Source organism: Oncorhynchus keta, chromosome 34, assembly GCF_023373465.1.
Source record: "Oncorhynchus keta strain PuntledgeMale-10-30-2019 chromosome 34, Oket_V2, whole genome shotgun sequence".
In the NCBI taxonomy this organism is placed as follows: Eukaryota; Metazoa; Chordata; class Actinopteri; order Salmoniformes; family Salmonidae; genus Oncorhynchus; species Oncorhynchus keta.
Genome location: NC_068454.1, coordinates 47714143 through 47738130, shown reverse-complemented (window position 1 = coordinate 47738130; position 23988 = coordinate 47714143). Strand labels below are relative to the sequence as shown.

The 23988-nt window shown below is 40.8% G+C and overlaps 1 protein-coding gene across 4 annotated transcripts in view; it reads right to left on the bottom strand.

The window, feature by feature from the left end:
• LOC118367213 (glypican-4-like) overlaps positions 1-19705 on the bottom strand; it is a 91192-nt gene extending 71487 nt beyond the window's left edge. Inside the window, exons 1-2 of one of the 4 annotated variants that reach the window (XM_035750384.2) lie at positions 19142-19704; positions 18893-18986 (exon numbers count right to left, since the gene is read on the bottom strand). In XM_035750384.2, the coding sequence (XP_035606277.1) occupies positions 18893-18986; positions 19142-19159 (112 nt within the window). In that variant the 5' untranslated portion in view covers positions 19160-19704. Of the gene's footprint in view, positions 1-18892 lie in introns of all 4 variants that reach the window. The other 3 variants (XM_035750385.2, XM_035750382.2, XM_035750383.2) reach the window with 3 other exon arrangements.
• Positions 19706-23988: the final 4283 nt, after the last annotated feature.

Here is a 23988-nt window from a genome sequence, read left to right as displayed (position 1 = left end):
AACGAGCATTCTAAATGAGTGTTCTAAACACACAGGTGTGATCGTTCTACAGTGGTCCCGTGTGATGGTACGTGTGAAAGGGTTAACTTCTCTAGGGTAGGGGGCAGCATTTGGAATTTTGGATGAAAAGCATGCCCAAATTAAACTGCCTTCTACTCAGGCCCAGAAGATAGGATATGCATATAATTAGTAGATTTGGATATAATTAGTAGATTTGGATAGAAAACACTAACGTTTCCAAAACTGTTCAAATAATGTCTGTGAGTATAAAATAACTGATTTGGCAGGCAAAAACCTGAGAAAAATCCATTCAGGAAGTAGGATATATATTTTTTGGCGTTTTCTATTCAATGCCATTGCCGTACGCATTGACTTAGGACTCAAATTGCCGTTCCTATGCCTTCCACTAGATGTCAACAGTCTAGAAATGATTTCAGGCTTGTATTCTGACAAATGGGGGAATAAGAGCAGTCTGAATGAGTGGACCTTGCCGTGTCACAGCTTTTTTATGCGCACAAACGATAGAGTGCCTTTCTTGTTTACCTTTTATATTGACGACGTTATTGTCCGGTTGAAATATTATTGATTATTTAGACTAAAAACAACCTGAGGATGGAATACAAACATCGTTTAACATGTTTCTATGAACTTTACGGATACAATTTTTTTGTGACTGCGTTTGAGCCTGTGGATTACTGAAGATAACCTCAGTTTTGTTCGCGTTTTCGGATATAAAGAGAGACTTTATAGAACAAAATGATCATTTACTGATTAAATATTGTGCAAACATATGAAGATCAAAAGGTAAGTGATTAATTTTCTCTATTTCTGACTTGTTTAACTCTTCTACTTGGCTGGTTACTGTTTGTAATGATTTGTCTGCTGGGCTATGTTCTCAAATAATCGTAAGGTATACTTTCGCCGCAAAGCATTTTTGAAATCTGACAGTGGTTGGATTCACAATAAGTTAGGTTTAAAGATTGTAAAATAGTTGTATCTTTTCTAAATTTTTACAAGGAGTATTTCTGTATTTGAATTTGGCGCTAATGCAGTCTCACTGGATGTTGGCCAGGGAGGACGGCGTCCCACATACCCTAGAGAGATTAACTTGTGATTATGTGAAGATGGATTGTTTTTTATAAAGGTAAGCGAAATGCTATCTAGCAACCTACATTGGCTCCTTGCTGCACTCTCGCAACAGGTGGTCAGCCAGCCACGCAGTCTCCTTGTGGAGTGCAATCAGCATCCAAAAATGCAGATTACCGATTGTTACAAAAACGTTAAATCGCCCCGAATTAATCGTCGACAAACAAGTTCCAAACATCTTCCATTTAAGAATGATGGGGACCTTCAATGCTGAACACAAATGTTTTGGTACCCTTCTCCAGATCTGTGTCTTGACACAATCCTGTCTCGGAGCTCTACGGACAATTCCTTCGACCTTATGTGGGACCTTATATAAAACAGGTGTGTGCCTGTCCAATCAATTGAATTTATCACAGCTGGACTCCAATCAAGTTGTAGATAGTTTCTCAAGGATGATCAATGTAAACAGAATGCACCTGAGCTCAATTTCGAGTCTCATAGCAGAGGGTCCGAATACTTATGTAATTAAGGTATGTTTTCTATTTTTAATACATTTGCAAAAAATAATAAAACTATTTTTGTTTGTCATTAAGGGGTATTGTTTGTCGATTGAGGATTTTTAAAATCCATTTTAGAAACGGCTGTTACGAAATGTGGTAAAAGGGTCTTATTACACATACTCACAAATGATTAGAAAACAAACCCAATTTTCAAAAACTCCCATATATTTTGGGAGAAACACCAGTGTGCCATCACAGCTGCAATATTTGTGACCTGTCGCCACAAGAAAAGTGCAACCAGTGAGGAACAAACACCATTGTAAATACAACCCATATTTATTTTCCATTTTCTACTTTACTTGCACATAATGACATTTGAAAAGTCTACTATTTTGGAACTTTTGTGAGTGTAATGTTTACTGTTAAATTGATTGTTTATTTAACTTGTTAAAAATGTGTTTCCCATGCCAATAAAGCCCTTAAATTGACATTGAGAGATCGAGAGTGAGTCACAAGAGCACATGCATCTCACCCAGGACGATGTTCTTTAAATTCCGTGAGCTGTGTCACATGCTCGCCGCTCACTCACTCATACACACAGACTTTTGTTTCTTGGTAACCCAGTAAATCCCTTTCCCCCTCTTTTTCTGCAAGTCAAATCCACCTCTCTTTCTGTGTGTGCCTCAGTCTGTCACTCCGGGCCTCTCTCCCTCTGTTGTTGCTCCCAGCTCCAGGGACCCTGTGGTGGGTCTTGGGAGTCTTGTGTGGAATGTTGCATGGAGGGAGGCAGACTGGCCTAAAAAAAAAAAAATTTAAAAGAGGGTGCCCTGCTGTTCCCACACACTGCATCCACTCCCCACTGATGCAGTGGGGTGAGGATTGGGCCAGCCCGATGGTGTGAGGGATAGTGAGAGATGGCAGTGTGACCTCTTAATCCATAGATAGACAAAACACAGGGCCATTCCACTGATGCTACTGATATACCACAACAAATGCTGACATCTATAATGGGAATACACGTCATCCGTCTCAATGTTTCACATTTTAATGTCACGTGCACACGTACAGTTAAATGCCTTTCTTGCTAGCTCTAAACCAAACAATGCAGTAATCATTGGGGCGGCAAGTAGCCTATTGGTTAGAGCGTTGGGCCAGTAACCGAAAGGATGCTAGATCGAATCCCCAAACTGATATGGTAAACATCTGTTGTTCTGCCACTGAACAAGGCAATTAACCCACTTTTCCTAGGCCGTCATTGTAAAAAAAATTATTTGTTCTTAACCGACTTGCCTAGTTAAATAAAAAATAAAATTCAGTATCAATGTCGTACTAATGTTACATAAAAGGATCAGAATGTGGAAAAAAATAACATACTTGAGATAAGTTGAAAACCAGCCATTGCGTCAGGTCAGACCTACAATTATTTAGCTACTGTACAAGACCGGCACAACATAACTACAAGTAGTCGGTTTGTTGGTGCAGGTCTGCCAGGTGCAATGCTCTGGCAGGCTTGGGTTGCATTCCAAATGGCACCCTGGTCAAAAATGCGTGCACTACATAGGGAGCCATGTGGGAGAAATATAATTTGTTTGTGGTGGGAATGATAAGCTTATTTGTCTGTGAATGTGGATAAGGCGGCGGGTGCCAGAAGGAACACAGGTCACAGTGCTGCCATACCGCCAGGTCACCACGGGACAGGATGCTGATAAGGCTGCTGCTACACCACTGAGCCAGCAGGCATGTGCACTAGCCCCCAGATTACCCCAGTCAAGCAAGTCAGTCTCTCACACACACACACACAAAACTCCTCTCCAGGTTCACAATACCTATTCCCCCTGGTAAATATTGAAGTATTTGGCATGTAATGACAATTATCATTTGACAAACATGGTTTGTCTGATGGTAGTTACAAAGCGTGATTTTTGGGCCAGGAACTATGGGGAAAACGTTGGTAATATATTGATATAAAATCAATATAAGGAAGAAGGCAAGTTCTACTGATTAGGCTGACACTGACTAGGCTAGGTACACCGTCTCTGCAATAATGAAAGCAGGTCACTTGTTTTGTGGTTCTGTTTCACTTAACACTGAGGTTAGGTAAGTCTCTTAATGTTTCACAGAAATTACTGACCTTAAGGGAAATGTTTAATACATTTTATTTAACCAGGTAGTTCTCATTTACAACTGCGACCTGGCCAAGATAAAGCAAAGCAGTGTGACAAAAACAACAGAGTAACACTCGGGATAAACAGACAGTCAATAATACAATAGAAAAGTATATATAAAGTTGTGTGCAAATGTAGTAAGATTAGGAAGGCAATAAATACACCATAGTGGCAAAATAATTCCAATTTAGCATGAAACTGGAGTGATAGATGTGCAAGTAGAGATACTGGGGAGCAAAAGAGCAAAAAAACAAAAACAATATGGGGATGAGGTAGTTGGGTGTGCTATTTACAAATGGGCTGTGTACAAGTACAGTGTTTGGTAAGCTGCTCTGACAGCAGATGCTTAAAGTTAGAGAGGGAGATAAGTCTCCAGCTTCAATAATTTTTGCAATTTGTTCCGGTCACTGGCAGCAGAGAACTGGAAGTAATGGCGCAGTATATGGGGCGTTGGTGACAAAACGGATGGCACTGTGATAGACTACATCCAACATGACAGTGGCTGTTTTTTTTATTAGTTGAAGATGTTAAAACTGTAACCAGTCCAGGAGCAGAAGAGACCACACACGAACACTGGCCTGGCAGCTATAAAAGCTGCCCAGACCTGATCGTAGACTTCAGGAGACAGCAGAGAGCGCACGCCCCCATCCACAACGACGGGGATACAGTGGAAAAGGTTAAAAGCTTCAAGTTCCTTGGCGTACACATCACTGACAATCTGAAAGGGTCCACGCACACAGTGTGGTGAAGGTGCAACAGCGGCTCGTCAACCTCAGAAAGCTTAAGAAATCTGGCTTGGCCGCTAAGAAAGTCACATATTTTTACAGATGCACCATTGAGAGCATCCTGTCGGGCTGTATCACCACCTTGTACGACAACCATCCACAACTGCAGGGCTCTCCAAACGGTGGTGCGGTCTGCCCAACGCATCACCGGTGAGCATAATGCCTGCACTCCAGGACATTTACAGCCCTAGGTGTCACAGGAAGGCCAAAAATATAAATCAAGGACCTCAGCCACCCGAGCCAAGGCCTGTTCAGCCCGCCTACCATCAAGAATACAAGGTCAGTACAGGTACATCAAAGCTAGGACCGAGAGACTTACAGTTGAAGTCGGAAGTTTACATACACTTAGGGTGGGAGTCATTAAAAACTCGTTTTCAACCACTCCACACATTTCTTGTTAACAAACTACAGTTTTGGCAAGTCGGGTAGGACATCTACTTTGTGCATGACATGTAATTTTTCCAACAATTGTTTACAGACAGATTATTTCACTGTATCACAATTCCAGTGGGTCAGCAGTTTACATATATTAAGTTGACTGCCTTTAAACAGCTTGGAAAATTCCAGAAAATGATTTAGAAGTTTCTGATAGGCTAATTGACATCATTTGAGTCAATTGGGGGTGTACCTGTGGATGTATTTCAAGGCCTACCTTCAAACTCAGTGCCTCTTTGCTTGACATCGTGGGAAAATCAAAACAAATCAGCCAAGACCTCAGAAATAAAATTGTAGACCTCCACAAGTCTGGTGCATCCTTGGGAGCAATTTCCAAACACCTGAAGGTACCATGTTCAACTGTACAAACAATAGTACGCAAGTATAAACAGCATGGGACCATGCAGCTGTCATACTGCTCACGAAGGAGACTCGGTCTGTCTCCCAGAGATTAATCAACTTTGGTGCGAAAAGTGGAAATCCATCCCAGGACAACAGCAAAGGACCTTGTGAAGATGCTGGAGGAAACAGGTACAAAGGTTTCTACAGTGAGGGAAAAAAGTATTTGATCCCCTGCTGATTTTGTACATTTGCCCACTGACAAAGAAATGATCCGTCTACAATGTTAACAGTAGTTTTATTTGAACAGTGAGAGACTGAATAACAACAAAAAAATCCAGAAAAACACATGTAAAAAATGTTATAAATGGATTTGCATTTTAATGAGGGAGATAAGCATTTGTCCCCTCTGAAAAACATGACTTAGTACTTGGTGGAAAAACCCTTGTTGGCAATCAGAGGTCAGACGTTTCTTGTAGTTGGCCACCAGGTTTTTGTCCCACTCCTCTTTGCAGATCTTCTCCAAGTCATTAAGGTTTCGAGGCTGACATTTGGCAACTCAAACTTTCAACTCCCTCCAGAGATTTTATATGGGATTAAGGTCTGGAGACTGGCTAGGCCACCCCAGGACCTTAATGTGCTTCTTCTTGAGCCACTCCTTTGTTGCCTTGGCTGTGTGTTTTGGGTCATTGTCATACTGGAATACCCATCCACGACCCATTTTCAATGCCCTGGCTTTGGGAAGGAGGTTCTCGCCCAAGATTTGATTGTACATGGTCCCGTCCAGCATCCCTTTGATGTGGTGAAGTTGTCCTGTCCCCTTAGCAGAAAAACACCCCCAAAGCATAATGTTTCTGCCTCCATGTTTGACGGTGTGGATGATGTTCTTGGTGTCAAAGGCAGCATTCCTCCTCCTCCAAACACAGCGAGTTGAGTTGATGCCAAAGAGCTCCATTTTGGTCTCATCTGAACACAACACTTTCACCCAGTTGTCCTCTGAATCATTCAGATGTTAATTGGCAAACTTCAGACGGGCATGTATACATGCTTTCTTGAGCAGGGGGACCTTGCGGGCGCTGCAGGATTTCAGTCCTTCACGGCGTAGTGTTTCACCAATTGTTTTCTTGGTGACTACGGTCCCAGCTGCCTTGAGATCATTGACAAGATCCTCCCGTGTAGTTCTGGGCTGATTCCTCACCATTCTCATGATCATTGCAACTCCACAAGGTGAGATCTTGCATGGAGCTCGTCTTTTATACAGATAACACCTGGGAGCCAGACATCTTTCTGATTGAGAGGGGGTCAAATTGAGAGGGGGTCAAATACTTATTTCCCTCATTAAAATGCAAATCAATTTATAACATTTGACATGCGTTTTTCTGGATTTTTTTGTTGTTATTCTGTCTCTCACTGTTCAAATAAACCTACCATTAAAATTATAGACTGATCATTTCTTTCTCAGTGGGCAAACGTACAAAATTTGCAGGGGATCAAATACTTTTTCCCCCTCACTGTATATCCACAGTAAAACAAGTCCTGAAAAGTCACAGACTATGGTTTGCAACTGCAGATGGGGACAAAGATCATACTTTTGGGAGGAATATCCTCTGGTCTGATGAAACAAAAATAGAACTGTTTGGCCATAATAATCATCGTTATGCTTGAAGGGGAAAGGGGGAGGCTTGCGAAGAACACCATCCTAACCGTGAAACACAGGGGTGGCAGCATCATCTTGTGGGGGTGCTTTGCTGCAGGAGGGACTAGTGCGCTTCACAAAATAGATGCAATCATGATGGAGGAAAATTATTCGGATATATTGAGGCAACATCAAGACATCAGTCGGGAAGTTAAAGCTTGGTCGCAATTTTTTTACATTTTATTTTACCTTTATTTTATTAGGCAAGTCAGTTAAGAACAAATTCTTATTTTCAATGACGGCCTAGGAACAGTGGGTTAACTGTTCAGGGGCAGAACGACAGATTTGTACCTTGTCAGCTCGGGATATGAACTTGCAACCTTTCGGTTACTAGTCCAACGCTCTAAACACTAGGCTACCCTGCAAATGACCCCAAGCATAATTCCAAAGTTGTGGCAAAATGGCTTAAGGACAACAAAGTCAATGGATTGGCGTGGCCATCACAAAGCCAGGTCTGTCAGGGGGGGAATTCACCCAGCTTGTGGAAGGCTACCCATAACATTTGACCTGGCTTGAAGTTAAACAATTTAAAGGCAATGCTACCAAACACTAATTGAGTATATGTAAACTTTTGAATTTTTACTAGGATTAAATTTCAGGAAATGTGAAAAAATGAGTTTAAATGTATTTGGCTCAGGTGTATGTAAACATCTGACTTCAACTGTATGCTATAACATCTGCTAAATATATGTGTATGCGACAAATAACATTTGATATGACCCAGTTCCCCAAGCCTACTCTTATCTGCTTAATGTCATCGCAATAACACAACTTGCTATTTACCAAACAAATATGCAGAGCCCACAGCCACCAGCAAAGACAATCAGAAGGTAAGGCTCCCACTCCTCTGCTAAGCCTCTTCAACTCACTCACTGGCTCACTAACAGGCCAATGTGCTGAGGTCATAGTTGCTTTGAGCTTCAGTCATAATGCACCAGATTGATTATGAGTGGGATGTTCCTGCAGCAGAATGGAAGAGGAGAAAATAACCCCACCCTTCTCCCCTTAGTCTTTGATCCTTGCCATTGCCCCATACCTGAGGCATGACATCAGGCCCAACCGCCAGTGTAAACCAAAACAGATTTTACACTTAAGTAGAAATAGAGAAGAGAGAAACGCAGTGTGGCGCATGGCCCGGATGGAATGAGGAGCCGTTGACATGGTAGGTACCAATCTGGTCAGTGTTAACCGCTCTGTTTTCTGCCTCTTTTGAAAAGCTGGTCCCGCCTGCCACCATGCAGAAAAGCACTTGACATTTTTCTATGCCACTGCCAGTGATTTTATGCCCCCCTCCCACACCTCTCTGCAGCAGACAGACAGGGTACTCCATATAGAAGGCCAAGGGCCTGAATGTTGCTGCTTGTGACAAAGTTCTCTGTATGAATATGTCTCTATGAGGTGTCCCTGATTGTCTATAGGGTGGATGTTTTCCCCTCAGTAAGTTTCTGTGACTGTTAGACAACAGCATTGTTCTTTGTAGAATAGAATGTCATGTGCTCGAAGTATGTTCTTCTTTAGAATAACCAATATTTTGGCCATATCGCCCAGCACTATCATAAGAGTATTTTTCCAATGTTGGAAAGTATTTCAGGTTTTTGAATGATAAATGTCCTAAATTTGCTTTCTGAGTAGAGCGTGACCCTACAGTGGCAACACATACATTCTAAGTGATTTCAATGGGTCTTTCACCATTCTGATTGTTTTATACGGTTCAATTCAACCTACAATTATTTCCTCAATTTCTGTATATCCTGCACTCATTTGAGATTATCTCCACACTCCACACTGCTGCACAATATGGACAAAAAACAACTTGGGCTTATTTTTAACCAAATGTTGAAGTTGCGATTTGACTTGCAATTTAGATCAAAACACTTGGGTACACTGTTGGAATCATGGGAAATAGAAAGTCTATAATAATTCTATAGTTAGCATATGAACAATAATAGGTACTTTGAATACAGTGTTTGACATGACAACGGATGAAAATGCCAGGGAGGAGTTATTGTGACAGGGTAGGAACCAAAGTGATGGTCAATGTTTCCTAGGGACCCTATAATCTTTAGCTACATTAAATGTTTCTTCACGTAGCCAACAGTCATGCTTTACCTATTCCAATTTGATTTAGAAGATACTGATGTACAAACATGATGATTTTAGGCCGACATCAGCACTGGCATCAGGCTGTGTTAACTTGCCATGTTTGCTCTGACTCAGTACATTTATTTGCATGCTATCCAGCTAACTAAATCAAATCCAATGTTATTGGTCACATACACATGGTTAGCAGATGTTAATGTAAGTGTAGCGAGATGCTTGTGCTTCTAGTTCCGACAGTGCAGTAATATCTAACAAGTAACAAATTCACAACGACTACCTTATACACACACAAGTGTAAAGGAATGAATAAGAATATGCATATATAAATATATGGATGAGCGATGGCCGAAAGGCATAGGCAAGATGCAGTAGATGGTATAGTGTACAGGGTATACACACACACACACACACACACACACACACACACACATACATACATACATACATACATACATACATACATACATACATACATACATACATACATACATACATACATACATACATACATACATACATACATACATACATACATACATACATACATGTGCGGAGCAGTTGCCGTACCAGACGGTGATATTGCCCGACAGGATGCGCATCTGTAAAAGTTTGTGAGTGTTTTAGGTGACAAGACAAATTTCTTTGGGTTCCTGAGATTGAAGAGGCGTTATCGCGTCATCTTCACCACTGTCTGTGTGGGTGGACCATTTCAGTTTGTCCGTGATGTGTATGCCGAGGAAAGTCCAGGACCCAGTTGCACAGAGCAGGGTCGAGACCCAGGGTCTCGAGCTTAAAGGAGAGTTTGGAGTGTACTATGGTGTTAAATGCTGAGCTGTAGTCGTCTGGGTCGGCAGCTTCGCAAGGGTTAACACGCTTAAATGTTTTACCCACAGTGAAGGAGAGCCCACAGGCGTTGGTAGCGGGCCGTGTCAGTGGCACTGTATTGTCCTCAAAGCGAGCAAAGAAGTTGTTTAACCTCTTTCAGCGAGGGGGCAATATTTTTATGTTTGGAAAAATAATGTTCCCAATGTAAACGGCCTATTTCTCAGGCCCATATCCTAGAATATGCATATAATTGACAGATTAGGATAGAAAACTCTAAACTTTCCAAAACTGTCAAAATATTGTCTGTGAGTATAACAGAACTGATATTGCAGGCGAAACCTGAGGAAAATCAAACCAGGAAGTGGCTTCTATTTTGAAAGCTCTATGTTCCATAGCCTGCCTTCACTCCATTTAAAGGGATATCAACCAGATTCCTTTTCCTATCGCTTCCTCAAGGTGTCAACAGTCTTTAGACATCGTTTCAGGCTTTTATTTAGAAAAATTAGCTTGAAAGATAACATCACGTAGTGGATAGCTGGGTGTTCGCATGAGTTTTGCTTGCGCAACACAGCTTGGGCAGCAATTGTCTCTCCCACTGAAAAAGACAGTCGCGGTTGATATGTTATCAATTATATATATTTTACAAACAACCTGAGGATGGATTATAAAAACGTTTGACATGTTTCTGTGGACATTACGGATACTATTTGGAATTTGTGTCTGCGTTGTCATGACTGCTCGAGCCTGTGGATTTCTGAGCATAACGCCCAAACAAACGGAGGTATTTTGGATATAAAAAATAATCTTTATGGAACAAAAGGAACATTTATTCTGTAACGGAGTCTCGTGAGTGAAAACATCCGAAGATCATCAAAAGGTAAGTGATTAATTTGATTGCTTTTCTGATTTTCATGACCAAACTACTTTGATGCTAGGTGTTCATAATGTTTTGTCTAGTGATCGCTAAACTTACAAACGCTTGGATTGCTTTCGCTGTAAAGCATATTTTCAAAATCTGACACAACAGGTGGATTAACAAAAAGCTAAGCTGTGTTTTGCTATATTGCACTTGTGATTTCATGAATATAAATATTTGTAATAATATTATTTGAATGTGGCGCTTTGCAATTCAGCGGTTGTTGATGAAAATTATCCTGTTAACGGGATGGGTAGTGTCAAGAAGTTAATTTGTCTGGGAGCAAGACGTCGTTTGATCCAGACAAACACTGGTTCCAACTTGCGCAACGTGACTACAAAATATCTCAAAAGTTACCTGTAAACTTTGCCAAAACATTTCAAACTACTTTTGTAATACAACTTTAGGTATTTTTTAACGTAAATAATCGATAAAAAGACGGGATGATCCGTGTTCAATACAGGAGGAAAACAAACTGTAGCTAGCTTTCTGGTCACGCGCCTCTAACAGTACACTTCAAGTGACCCTCGATCAAGATGGCCGTACTTCTTCATTACACAAAGTAAAAACCTCAACCAATTTCTAAAGACTTGACATCCAGTGGAAGCAATAGGGACTGCAAGAAGGTCCCTTAGAAATCTGGATTCCCAATGAAACCCCATTGAAAAGAGTGACCTAAAAAAAAAACAGAATGGTTTGTCCTTGGGGTTTCGCCTGCTAAATAAGTTCTGTTATACATGATTCAAACAGTTTTAGAAACTTCAGAGTGTTTTCTATCCACATCTACTAATAATATGCATATCTTATCTTCTGGGGATGCATTTGAATTTGGGCATGCATTTCATCCGGACGTGAAAATACTGCCCCCTGTCACGAAGAAGTTAAAACCAAGCCTAACCAGAAACCGTGGTTAGATGGCAGCATTCGAGCAAAACTGAAAGTGTGAACCACCGCATTTAACCATAGCAAGTTCACTGGAAATGTGGCAGAACAGAGTAGTCATTCCCTCCGCAAGGCAATCAAACAAGCAAAACATCAGTAGACAAAGTGGAGTTGCAATTCAACGGCTCAGACACAAGACGTATGTGTCAGGGTCTACAGACGATCACGAACCAGCCACGTCGCAGACATCGACTTCTTGCTTCTAGACAAGCTAAACACGTTATTTGCTCACTTTGAGGATAACACATTCCAATTGATGCAGCCCGCTACCAAGGAACTGTGGGCTCTCCTTCTCTGTGGCCAAAATGAGCAAGACATTTAACCTGTTATGGCTGCAATCCCGATACCGGGATTGATATGACAACTACCAGAGGAAATAGAGGGTGCCAAATTCAAACCACAGAAATCTCATAATTACAATTCCTAAAACATACATGTGTTTTATATCATTTTAAAGCTATTCCCGTTGTTAATCCCACCAACGTGTCCAATTTCAAATAGGCTTTTCAGCGAAAGCACTACAAACGATTGTTAGGTCTCCACCAAACCACAATAAGCACAGAAATCTTCCAGTGAAATATAGCATTCACAAAAAACAGAAATAAAGATAAAATTAATCACTAAACTTGAATTATCTTCATCAGATGACACGCATAGGAGTTCATGTTACACAATACATGCATGGTTTCTTTGATAAAGTTCATATTTATATAAAAAAATCTGAGTTTACATTGGCTATTTAGATTCACTAGTTCCAAAAACATCAAGTGATTTTGCATAGCCACATCGTTTCAACCGAAATACTCATCATAAATGTAGATGATAATACAAGTTAAACACATGGAATTATAGATATACCTCTCCTTAATGCAACCGCTGTGTCAGATTTCAAAAAAGGTTTACGGAAAAAAGCAACCCATGCAATAATCTGAGACAGCACTCAGAACAGTAGCCAAATTAGTCTCCATGTTGGAGTCAACAGAAACCAGAAAATACATGATAAATGTTTCCTTACCTTTGATGAACTTCATCAGAATGCAGTCCTAGAAATCCCAGGTCCACAATAAATGCTTGATTTGTCTGTTATTTATGTCCAAACGCGCTACTTCGGTATAACGTGACGAAATGTCCAAAAGTTCCGTAACAGTCAGTAGAAACATATCAAACGATGTACTGAATCAATCTTTAGAATGTTGTTTACATATATGTTGAAAAACGTTCCAACCGGAAAATTAGAATTACTTCAGATGAGCGATGGAACGCAAGTCCTTCCCCTGTGAACGCACCTGGTAAAAGCATGGTCCACTCATGGCTGTGGTGACTATTTCCTGTGTCAATCGACCCCCCTTCACATTAGTCATCAGACAAAGTTCTATTGACTGCTGACATCTAGTGGAAGGCGTAGGAAGTGAAAACCCATCCATATCGCTGTAATTTCAATGAGACCTTGGTTGAAAATCTGCCACCCCCAGAAAAAAAACAGGAAGTGGAATTTCACAGGTTTTTGCCTGCTATACGAGTTCTGTTATACTCACATACATAATTCAAACAGTTTTAGAAACTTCAGTGCGTTTTCTATCCAATACTAATAAAAATATGCAAATATTAGACATTTTGACTGAGGAGCAGGCCATTTGATATGAGCACCTTTCATCCAAGCTACTCAATACTGCCCCTGCAGCCATAAAAAGTTAAACATGTTAACCCTTGCAAGACTTCCGGCCCAGACGGCATCCCAAACCGCGTCCTCAGAGCATGCGCTGACCAGCTGTCTGGTGTATTTACAGACATATTCAATCTCTCCCTATCCCTATCCCAGTCTGCTGTCCCCACATGCTTCAAGATGGCCACCATTGTTCCTGTACCCAAGAATGCAAAGGCAACTGATAGTCATTTATATCGCCTCAAAGCACTCACTTCTGTCTTCATGAAGTGCTTTGAGAGACTAGTCAAGGATCCGATTACCTCTACCTTACCCGATACCCTAGACCCACTTCAATTTGCTTACCGCCCCATAGGTCCACAGATGATGCAATCACCATCACACTGCACAATCCCATCTGGACAAGAGGAATACCTATGTAAGAATGCTGTTCATTGACTACAGGGAGGAGGTGAGGGCTCTGGGAGTGTGGTGTCAGGAAAATAACCTCTCACTCAACGTCAACAAAACAAAGATGATCGTGGACTTCAGGAAAATTTGGCGGCGTGAGTGAAGGAGGCTTAGTTGTGAAATAGAAAGCCGATTCAAGATTTGATTTTCGATTGGAGATGTTTGATATGAGTCTGGAAGGAGAGTTTACAGTCTAGCCAGACACCTAGGTACTTATAGATGTCCACATATTCTAGGTCGGAACCATCCAGGCTGGTGATGCTAGTCGGGCGTGCGGGTGCGGGCAGCGAACGGTTGAAAAGCATGCATTTGGTTTTACTAGCGTTTAAGAGAAGTTGGAGGCCACGGAGGGAGTGTTGTATGGCATTGAAGCTCGTTTGGAGGTTAGATAGCACAGTGTCCAAGGAAGGGCTAGAAGTATACAGAATGGTGTTGTCTGCGTAGAGGTGGATCAGGGAATCGCCCGCAGCGAGAGCAACATCATTGATATATAACAGAGAAAAGAGTCAGCCCGAGAATTGAACCCTGTGGCACCCCCATAGAGACTGCCAGAGGACCGGACAACATGCCCTCCGATTTGACACACTGAACTCTGAACTATATCACTGACAAACTGAAATAGTCTACCCACACAGACAGTGTGGTGAAGAAGGCGCAACAGTGCCTCTTCAACCTTAGGAGAATGAAATTTGGCTTGTCACCTAAAACCCTCACAAACTTCTACAGATGCACAATTGAGAGCATCCTGTCGGGCTGTATCACTGCCTGGTACTGCAACTGCACCACCCACAGCCGCAGGGCTCTCCAGAGGGTGGTGCGGTCTGCACAAGGCATCACCGGGGGCAAACTACCTGCCCTCCAGGGCACCTAGAGCACCCAATGTCACAAGGCGGCCAAAAGATCCTCAAGGACAACAACCACCCGAACCACTGCCTGTTCACCCAGCTTACCATCCAGAAAGCGATGTCCGTACAGGTACATAAAAGCTGTGACAAAGAGACTGAAAAGCAGCTTCTATCTCAAAGCCATCAGACTGTTAAATAATGATCACTAGCACAGAGATGCTGCTGCCTATATACAGACTTGAAATCATTGGCCACTTTAATAAAGGGAACAATGGGGCATTGGACTTGTAACCGAAAGGTTGCAAGATTGAATCCCAGAGCTGTCACGGTAAACATGTTGTTCTGCCCCTGAACAAGGCAGTTAACCCACTGTTCCTAGGCTGTCATTGAAAATAAGAATTTGTTCTTAACCGACTTGCCTAGTTAAATAAAAGGTTAAAAAAAGTAACTTCAAAAATGTTTACATATCTTGCATTACTCATCTCATAGTATTGAATACATATCTACTGTATTTTAGTCTATGCTGCTCTGACATTGCTCATCCATATATTTATATATTCTTAATTCCATTCCTTTACTTTACTTAGATTTGTGTGTATTAGGTATTTGTTGTGAAGTTGTTAGATGACTTGTTAGACACTGAGTGCAGCAATAACTAATAACTGTCGGAACTAGAAGCACAAGCATTTCGCTACACCCGCAATTACATCTGATAAACACATGCATGTGACCAATTTGATTTCATTTGGTCTAATTTACTTGAAACAAAAGTCTACTGAAGTCCTTGTGTTCCTTGGCTATTTACATTGTTTTGTTCACAAGCTATGTTATTTTCTGCTAGGGAAGAGAAGATAACACTGCTACTAGTCAGACTAAAATGCTGACCATTGGGTGTGCAAGCATTGCTAAGTAAATTGACACATACATACTATTCCAACATTTCATCCAAACTGCTCGCGAGCATCTGCGTAGCCAGGCACTAAATTAGATCTTGGTTCGATTTTTGATGCATGACGTGCTACAAGTCCCACCTCTCCTATCTCTTGTTTTTAGGAGCATATACCCGCATGGGTGATTGAAAGATGAACTGAGGTCCACATTCTAATTGGTGGTAGTAATGCACCTTAAAGTTGGTTCACAGAAGAAGACTGGAGGAGAGATGACTAGAAACTAACTAGGTTTCTCCTTTTATTTGTGGATTAATTTTCAGAGTACAGAACACATGATTGTGTGTGACTCCAAATGGGTCAAAATTCAACAAAGATCTAGAAAAAAAGGATATTGTGCATTTCAGGTAAAATAACAACCCAATGTTTATATCCCAGGACAAATTAGCTAGCAACAGCAAGCTAGCTAGCTAGCTGTCCAAGAATGTTTCATGTTTTTCGACCTGTCCTCAAACTAATATAGTTGGTTCAGAGTTCGTTTTGATATATCAACCTGCGTGTCCTGATCACGTCTGGTGTGGATGGACAAAATCAACATGTATGCGATGGGTCGTTACCATAGCAGCACCCACCCGTAGCACACGATCCAACAGGTATATTTCACTGGTCACCCCCAAAGCCAATTCCTACTTTGGCTGCCTTTCCTTCCAGTTCTCTGCTGCCAATGACTGGACCAAATTGCAAAAATCACTGAAGCTGGAGACCCATATCTCCCTCACTAACTTTAAGCACCAGCTGTCAGAGCAGCTCACAGATCACTGCACACAGCCAATCTGTAAATAGCCCATCCAACTACCTCATCCCCATACTGTTAATTATTTTTTTGCTCCATTGCACCCCAGTATCTCTACTTGCACATTCATCTTCTGCACATCTGTCACTCCAGTGTTTAATTGCTAAATTGTAATTATATTGCCACTATGGCCTATTTATTGCCTTACCTCCCTTATCTTACCTCATTTGCACACACTGTATATACACTTTTCTCTATTGTTATTGACTGTATGTTTGTTTATTCCATGTGTAACTGTGTTGTTTTTGTCACACTGCTTTGTTTTATCTTGGCCAGGTCGCAGTTATAAATGAGAACTTGTTCTCAACTAGCCTACCTGGCTAAATAAAAAATGTAAACATTAAAGGGTCAGATAAATGTTTCTCTGTGATATTTTAGTTTAAAAAAATAGGTCACAAAGAATGTATGAAATTAAACAATATACCACATTACTTCTTACTAGCAATACATTTATTGTTTTATAAAAATCCCAAAGCACGCTCATCCGTTTTTTGTGTTTTGTTGGAGTAATTTTAGCGTCAAAATGATTTGGCTGGTAAAAAATCTGATAGATTTAAAAAAATCTATCTGCCACAGTGGCTGGAAGAGAGAATCCTACTAATAGGTGATGCAAAGAACCAACATGCTGATGACCATGTTTGTTAAAAGTGAAGATATGGATAATGACATCATGACTTATAGAAAAGGAGACCAAAAACACATTCAACATATTATCCATGCTGCACTAAATCTAATATGGCCTGAAAGTTCCAACATGTTGGCAAAACTTGACATAAACCAAAAACTGAAACGGGGAAGGATGAGAGGAGGGTGGGATTTAAAGTATGTGGGGCTCAGGGAAGAATTTCTTAGCCAGCCCCCCACCACCACTCTCGGCTGCCCTGTACAGCCATTTAGAATCTCCCCCAAAATGTGCATTACTTCCAACAGGAAGTGAAACTATACATTATTTACTAAATGTGCAGCCTATTGAGGGTTAACTTTGGCTGGGGTCTGTGCGCACGTGGGACCAATCATTTTCCGACCAGAAAAAGACCGAGGGAAATAAATTAACACATGGGACATGTTCCCCAAACTGACTTTTTACATGGGATTTTGAGCAGTAAATTACTTGTAACTGGAAAGTTGAGCTTTTTTAACTCAAAATGTAGCATATATTATGTTCTTCTTTATCTTTGAGAAATGTTATGATTTCTTTGCGTAAATAAGATGTTATACTATTTAAAAAGATGTATGTTTTTTGTTTCCCCAAAAATCTGGTCTTAAAAGTACCTGTCTGTCTTACAATCAAATAAAAACATCTAACAGACTATTACCCCGATAGAGACTGTGTGGCATGCTCTAAATTGACTTCTTATGTCAAATACATATCCACGTTTTCCTCCACACCACCGCAGGTAATAAGGGCCGCAAAGACACCACTTCGGAAGACAGGGTATACAATAGTGGACTGCACAGTTTGTGTATTGTTTTAGTTCCTGTAGTTGTAAATCAGAATTAGAAAAATCATAAATGAAGGAGGTAAGTATTTGCTGCTTATTTTTGCTGTGGAATATAGTAAACACAAAAGTAATGCTGCGTTTAGATGGTATGATGTAGCGGTAAACCAGATGTTATTGTTGTCAATTCGAGAAATAAGGTAAATGCCATTGAGGCTGGCGGTGAATTTTGTCAGCCGCCACGGGACACACATTGTAACATCTGCAATAGCGTTGTTTTCTAATGGATGTTTTTCTGCACGGTTTATTTACTAAAATCACCATAGCAACGCATACCGTCTTGCGTTTGCAGTCAGTGTTTGTGGTTTTTGCTTTCCTCGTCTAAATGCAGCACCAACCATGCAAGTTTAGCCCAGGGGTGTCAAACTCATTTGCTCCGCAGACCGTATTCAGTCTAGTTCTTATTTCGGTGAATATCAAGAAACTGTCCAGTCGTGCCCGTAAAACATGTTTTACTCAAACCACCGATTTTATAATTAAAAGGAGTTTCAGGGGGGTTGTGAGTTTAGTTATTTAAGCCAATTAGGCTATTCATTAATGATTGTCATATGAATACTAGGACCACTTTTTGTTAATTTCAAATCACCCAACTTCGGTAGAAGATTGTAGAACGATAGGTAGTTTAACATAGCCTAAGCCTATCAAATTATTTTCAGATGGGTGTTACTTTAAACCTCACAAACGTTACATTGTTACATAATAACGTTACAAGTGAACTTGATTGTAGCATTTTAGCTTTAAAATGTCACAATTCGCACATAAACGATCTTCATGGAAAGACGTAACACAGACAATCACACCTAAATGAATGAACAAACACACTTAACAGTAGCATTATATGGTTCTGGCCGAAATGAAATAGAAACATTTTAAATTAGTAATGAACCAGATTTAAGGCAAACTTACCGTGTACCCCTTTGTTGGGAACGTCATTGATGTTGAAGCCTTTGGAACTGTATGCAGCCCTAACTTCAATGCAGCTTTTCGAATTGGGCTCAGCCTTCGTCGAAACAAAAAGCAGGGCCAATGTGTAAACCGTAGAGAACACTAACATCGTGTTCATTGAGTCGGTTAAATGAAATAAAAATGTTATGGGCACAAAAAAACACGAGAAAAGCGTTCAGCTGTATTAGGTTACTAGGACAGTTAACTCACACGTTGGGATTTCTTCATGGAGACCCAGATTTCCTTACACTTCACTGGCTACTAGCTAAAGCTCTAAAAGTTACCGAATTGGTTGACTAGCTCACCGGATTCTTAATTCACAAACGTGCTTGTGCCACCTTAAAACTATACATATATGGGAAACATGAAGGCAATGTTCTAAAAAAAAAAAAGTAGCGTTTAGTCTTCAAAATGTTTTTCGAGTTCCAAACTCTCCCATAGATTCAAAAAGCAGGAACCAAAACATTAGTTTCAAACGTATGACAATTTTCCTAAAATAGGCAACCAAACGAAAACAGCCAAACTTGTTTTTACAATGTGTCTGTAAAGTTGCATCCACCTCGACTTCGGTTCCAACGAAGGACAATGATGGGGAGGAAAAATAAAATAAAAGTTTTTTATAAAAAAAAGTTGACCGAAAATGTTTGCAATCTTCAGCGAGCTACAGTTTCTTTACAGACAGGACACTAGACTGTATTATACGCTAGGCGTGCTGAAGTCCTGAGGCTAAGCGCATAGCAAAGTCCCAGTGGATAGCCAGAATTGCGAGTTCCGGACAAAGACTTGGCAACACAAAATGCCTGGGGTGGAGCTTGGACCGGACCTACGCTTCGAACACACTGATAGAGTTTTGCATTGGTGCATAGGTATGCGTCAAACTGTATGCATAGACGGCTTGACAGAAATGGTAGCAGAAGGTGAATGTTTAACTTTTTTTGCACATATATCCAGATGATGCTGCATAATATTTGCTCCTCAATATTGGTGTGATCAAGGCATATTGCTACCATTTCCAGATGATGCTGCATACTATTTTGAGCTAAACACTAATGGTGTGATCAAGGCATGTCACCACCTTCTGCTACCATTTCCTTCAAGCCTTTTACACATACAACTTGATACATAAATTTGATAAATCCAACATATGCGCCTCTACAACGCAATGCTGCAAGGCAAACAAAGCGTTCCATTGGAAATTAAATGTACTTCTGGTGTACTAAAACGCAATACGCTGTTGGTGTAATTGAGACAGCATCTTTGCATTTTGGTACACTAGAAGTACATTCATTTCCAACTGCTGAACGAAAATATAAACGCAACATGCAACAATTTCAAATGTTTTACTGAGTTGCAGTTCATAGATGGAAATGAGTCATTAGATCCTAATCTATGGATTTCACATGTCTGGGCAGGGGCGCAGCCATTGGTGAGCCTGGGAGGGAGCTAGAACATGGTTTTCCCCCCCAAAAAGGGCTTTATTACAGACAGAAATACTCCCCAGACAATCCCGCAGGTGAAGAAGCCGGATGTGGAGGTCCTGGGCTGGTGTGGTTACACATGGTCTGTGAGGCCGGTTGGGCGTACTGCCAAATTCTCTAAAACAATGTTGGAGACGGCTTATGGTAGGGAACTTAACATTAAATTGAACTGGCAACAGCTCTGGTGGACATTTCTGCAGTCAACATTCCAACTGCATGCTCCTTAAAAACTTGAGACATCTGTGGCATGTGTTGTGTGACAAAACTGCACATTTTAAAGTGGCCTTTTATTGTCCCCAGCACAAGGTGCACCTGTGTAAGGATCATGCTGTTTAATCAGCTGCTTGATATGCCACACTAGTCAGGTGGATGGATTATCTTGGCAAATGAGAAATGCTCAAAAACAAGAATGTAAACAAATTTGAGAGAAATACGTTTTTTGTGCATATGCAACATTTCTGGGATCTTTTATTTCAGATTATTAAACATGGGACCAACACTTTACTAATCTGGATCCCAACAAATCAGATGGCCTAGACAATCTGGACCCTCTCTAAAAATTATTCGCCGAAATTGTTAGCCTGTTCCTACACTGGACGGTTCTGACTTAGAATATGTGGACAACTACAAATAGTTAGACTGTAAAGTCTCCTTCCAGACTCACATTAAGCATCTCAAATCCAAACTTAAATTGCCTTCCTATTTCGCAATAAAGCCTCCTTCACTCATGCTGCCAAAAATACCCTCGTAAAACTGACTATCCTACCGATCCTTGACTTCAGCGATTTACAAAATAGCCTCCAACACTCTACTCACCACCTGGATGTAGTCTATCACAGTGCTATCCATTTTGTTACCAATGCCCCATATACTACCCACCACTGCGACCTGTATGCTCTCGTTGGCTGGCCCTCGCTACAAATTCAGCACTAAACCCACTGGCTCCAGGTCATCTGTAAGTCTTTGCTAGGGAAAGTCCTGCCTTATCTCAGTTCACTGGTCACCATATCAACACCCACCCGTAGCATGCGCTCCAGCAGGTATATTTCACTGGTCATCCCCAAAGCCAACACTTACTTTGGTCGCCTTTCCTTCTTGTTCTCTGCTGCCAATGACTGGAACGAATTGCAAAATTCACTGAAGCTGGAGACTTATATCTCCGTCTCTAACTTTAAGCATCAGCTGTCAGAGCAGCTTACCGATCACTCTACCTGTACACAGCCAATCTATAAATAGCACACCCAACTACCTCATCCCCATGTTGTTATTTATCTTCTTGCTCATTTGCACCCCTGTCTCTCTACTTGCACATCATCATCTGCACAGCTATCACTCCAGTGTTCATGCTAAATTGTAATTATTTCGCCTCTAGGGCCTATTTATTACCTTACCTCCCTAATCTTCTACATTTGCACACACTGTACATATATATTTTTCTATTGTGTTATTGACTGTACGTTTGTTTATGTGTAACTCTGTGTTTGTCGCACTGCTTTGCTTTATCTTGGCCAGGTCACAGTTGTAAATGATAACTTGTTCTCAACTGGCCTACCTGGTTAAATAAAGGTGAAATAAAGAAAAAATAAAGAAAACATGTTACGTTTATATTTTTGTTCAGTATATATTTGTCAAGGGTGGATTGGCCATCTGGTAAATCTGGCAAATGCCAGATGGGCTGGAGCATTTTTTGTTGGGTGGGCTGGTCGAAACACAAAAATATGTTTTTTCAAGTAAAACAATGAAAAAGGTTACATGGCCCATGGGCCTGTTAATGTGAGTCTGAAAGGAGAGTTTACAGTCTAGCCAGACACCTAGGTATTTGTAATTGTCCACATATTCTAAGTCAGAACTGTCGAGAGTAGTGATGCTCGACGGGCGGGTGCGGGCAGCGATCGGTTGAAGAGCATACATTTAGTTAGATATGTATACAGAATGGTGTTGTCTGCGTAGATGTCAATCAGAGAATCACCATCAGCAAGAGCGACATCATTGATGTATACAGAGAAAAGAGATTAGGTCGAGGGCTTTCAAACTGTGCCAATATATCCTCCAATCACCGGCTTTGAGGGCATCATCATTTTTATATAACGGGTTACCATCATTCTCAAATAAATAATAACATCTTTTCATAAAAAAACTTTTTTTGATGTATTTATACATACTATTTCATCCTTCCACGAGATAAAGTCCCGACCCAAATCTAAGATTGCTACCCAATGTGGCTTGTTGTTCATTCTATCAGTTTGGTTTCCAGAAATGCAACCCGGTCATTAAGTATTTTTGTTCTGTATAGTTCTAAATGTTCCATTTCCACCCTGGCTGGCAACCTGCTTTTCCCTTGCTTGCTAGCGAGCCAACTACAGCTAACTTACAGTCATGTCAAACAATGCAGCCAGAATAACAGCAAAGGACCTGCATTTGCATTTGTTTAAGCTGTTTTCTCGTGACATTTATTTGGATACATAACAATGAGCTAATGATGCATGATTTTGTCTGGAATAGAACATGTGCTCTCTCGTCATGACACTGTTGTTCAGAGGAGCTACGCAACAACACAGTTAACATAATCACTTCAAACTTAAGCTGGAAAGACTGCAAACTTGCTGCATTTAGTTTTCGTTTGACCTGTTTTCTATTGACATTTCTTTGTATACAGCCCAAAAACTTATGCCAGCTTATTCATGATTTTCGACTGGCTGATGAAAGCTGTCTGGCGGTCTATCTTATCCCGACCCCTGACACGTTCATTACTATAGGACAGCTGGAGATCGAATTTCAATATTGAAACAATGTTGCAAATGTCGGAGAGACAGACAGCAAGTATTATACAAAACTCTTCTGTTAAAAACCAAGTGCTAGTCTAAAAGAAATGTGAGATAATGTCGACATGCTTTTTATATTGGTGATCAAGTTTATAAATTGCCTCGCAGGCCTGATGAGACAGTGAATTGCGCAGTGAAATGGAACAGAGTAAATAGACATTTCAATGTCATAGCTTTAGCTGGTGGTAAATGGCATCCAGGATTTGACCTCCAATCTGAGTAAGACACAGGCAGTAGTGCTAACATTGGCTTTCTGTACAGTGTTTGTCAAACATTTCTGTACTGTTCCTAAACTACTGTCTTATACACAGTGTAAGGGGATAAAGAATATGTACATAAGGATATATGAATGAGTGATGGTACAGAGCAGCATAGGCAAGATACAGTAGATGGTATCGAGTACAGTATATACGTATAAGATGAGTATGTAAACAAAGTGGCATAGTTAAAGTGGCTAGTGATACATGTATTACATAAGGATGCAGTCGATGATATAGAGTACAGTATATACGTATGCATATGAGATGAATAATGTAGGGTAAGTAACATTATATAAGGTAGCATTGTTTAAAGTGGCTAGTGATATATTTACATCATTCCCATCAATTCCCATTATTAAAGTGGCTGGAGTTGAGTCAGTGTCAGTGTGTTGGCAGCGGCCACTCAATGTTAGTGGTGGCTGTTTAACAGTCTGATGGCCTTGAGATAGAAGCTGTTTTTCAGTCTCTCGGTCCCAGCTTTGATGCACCTGTACTGA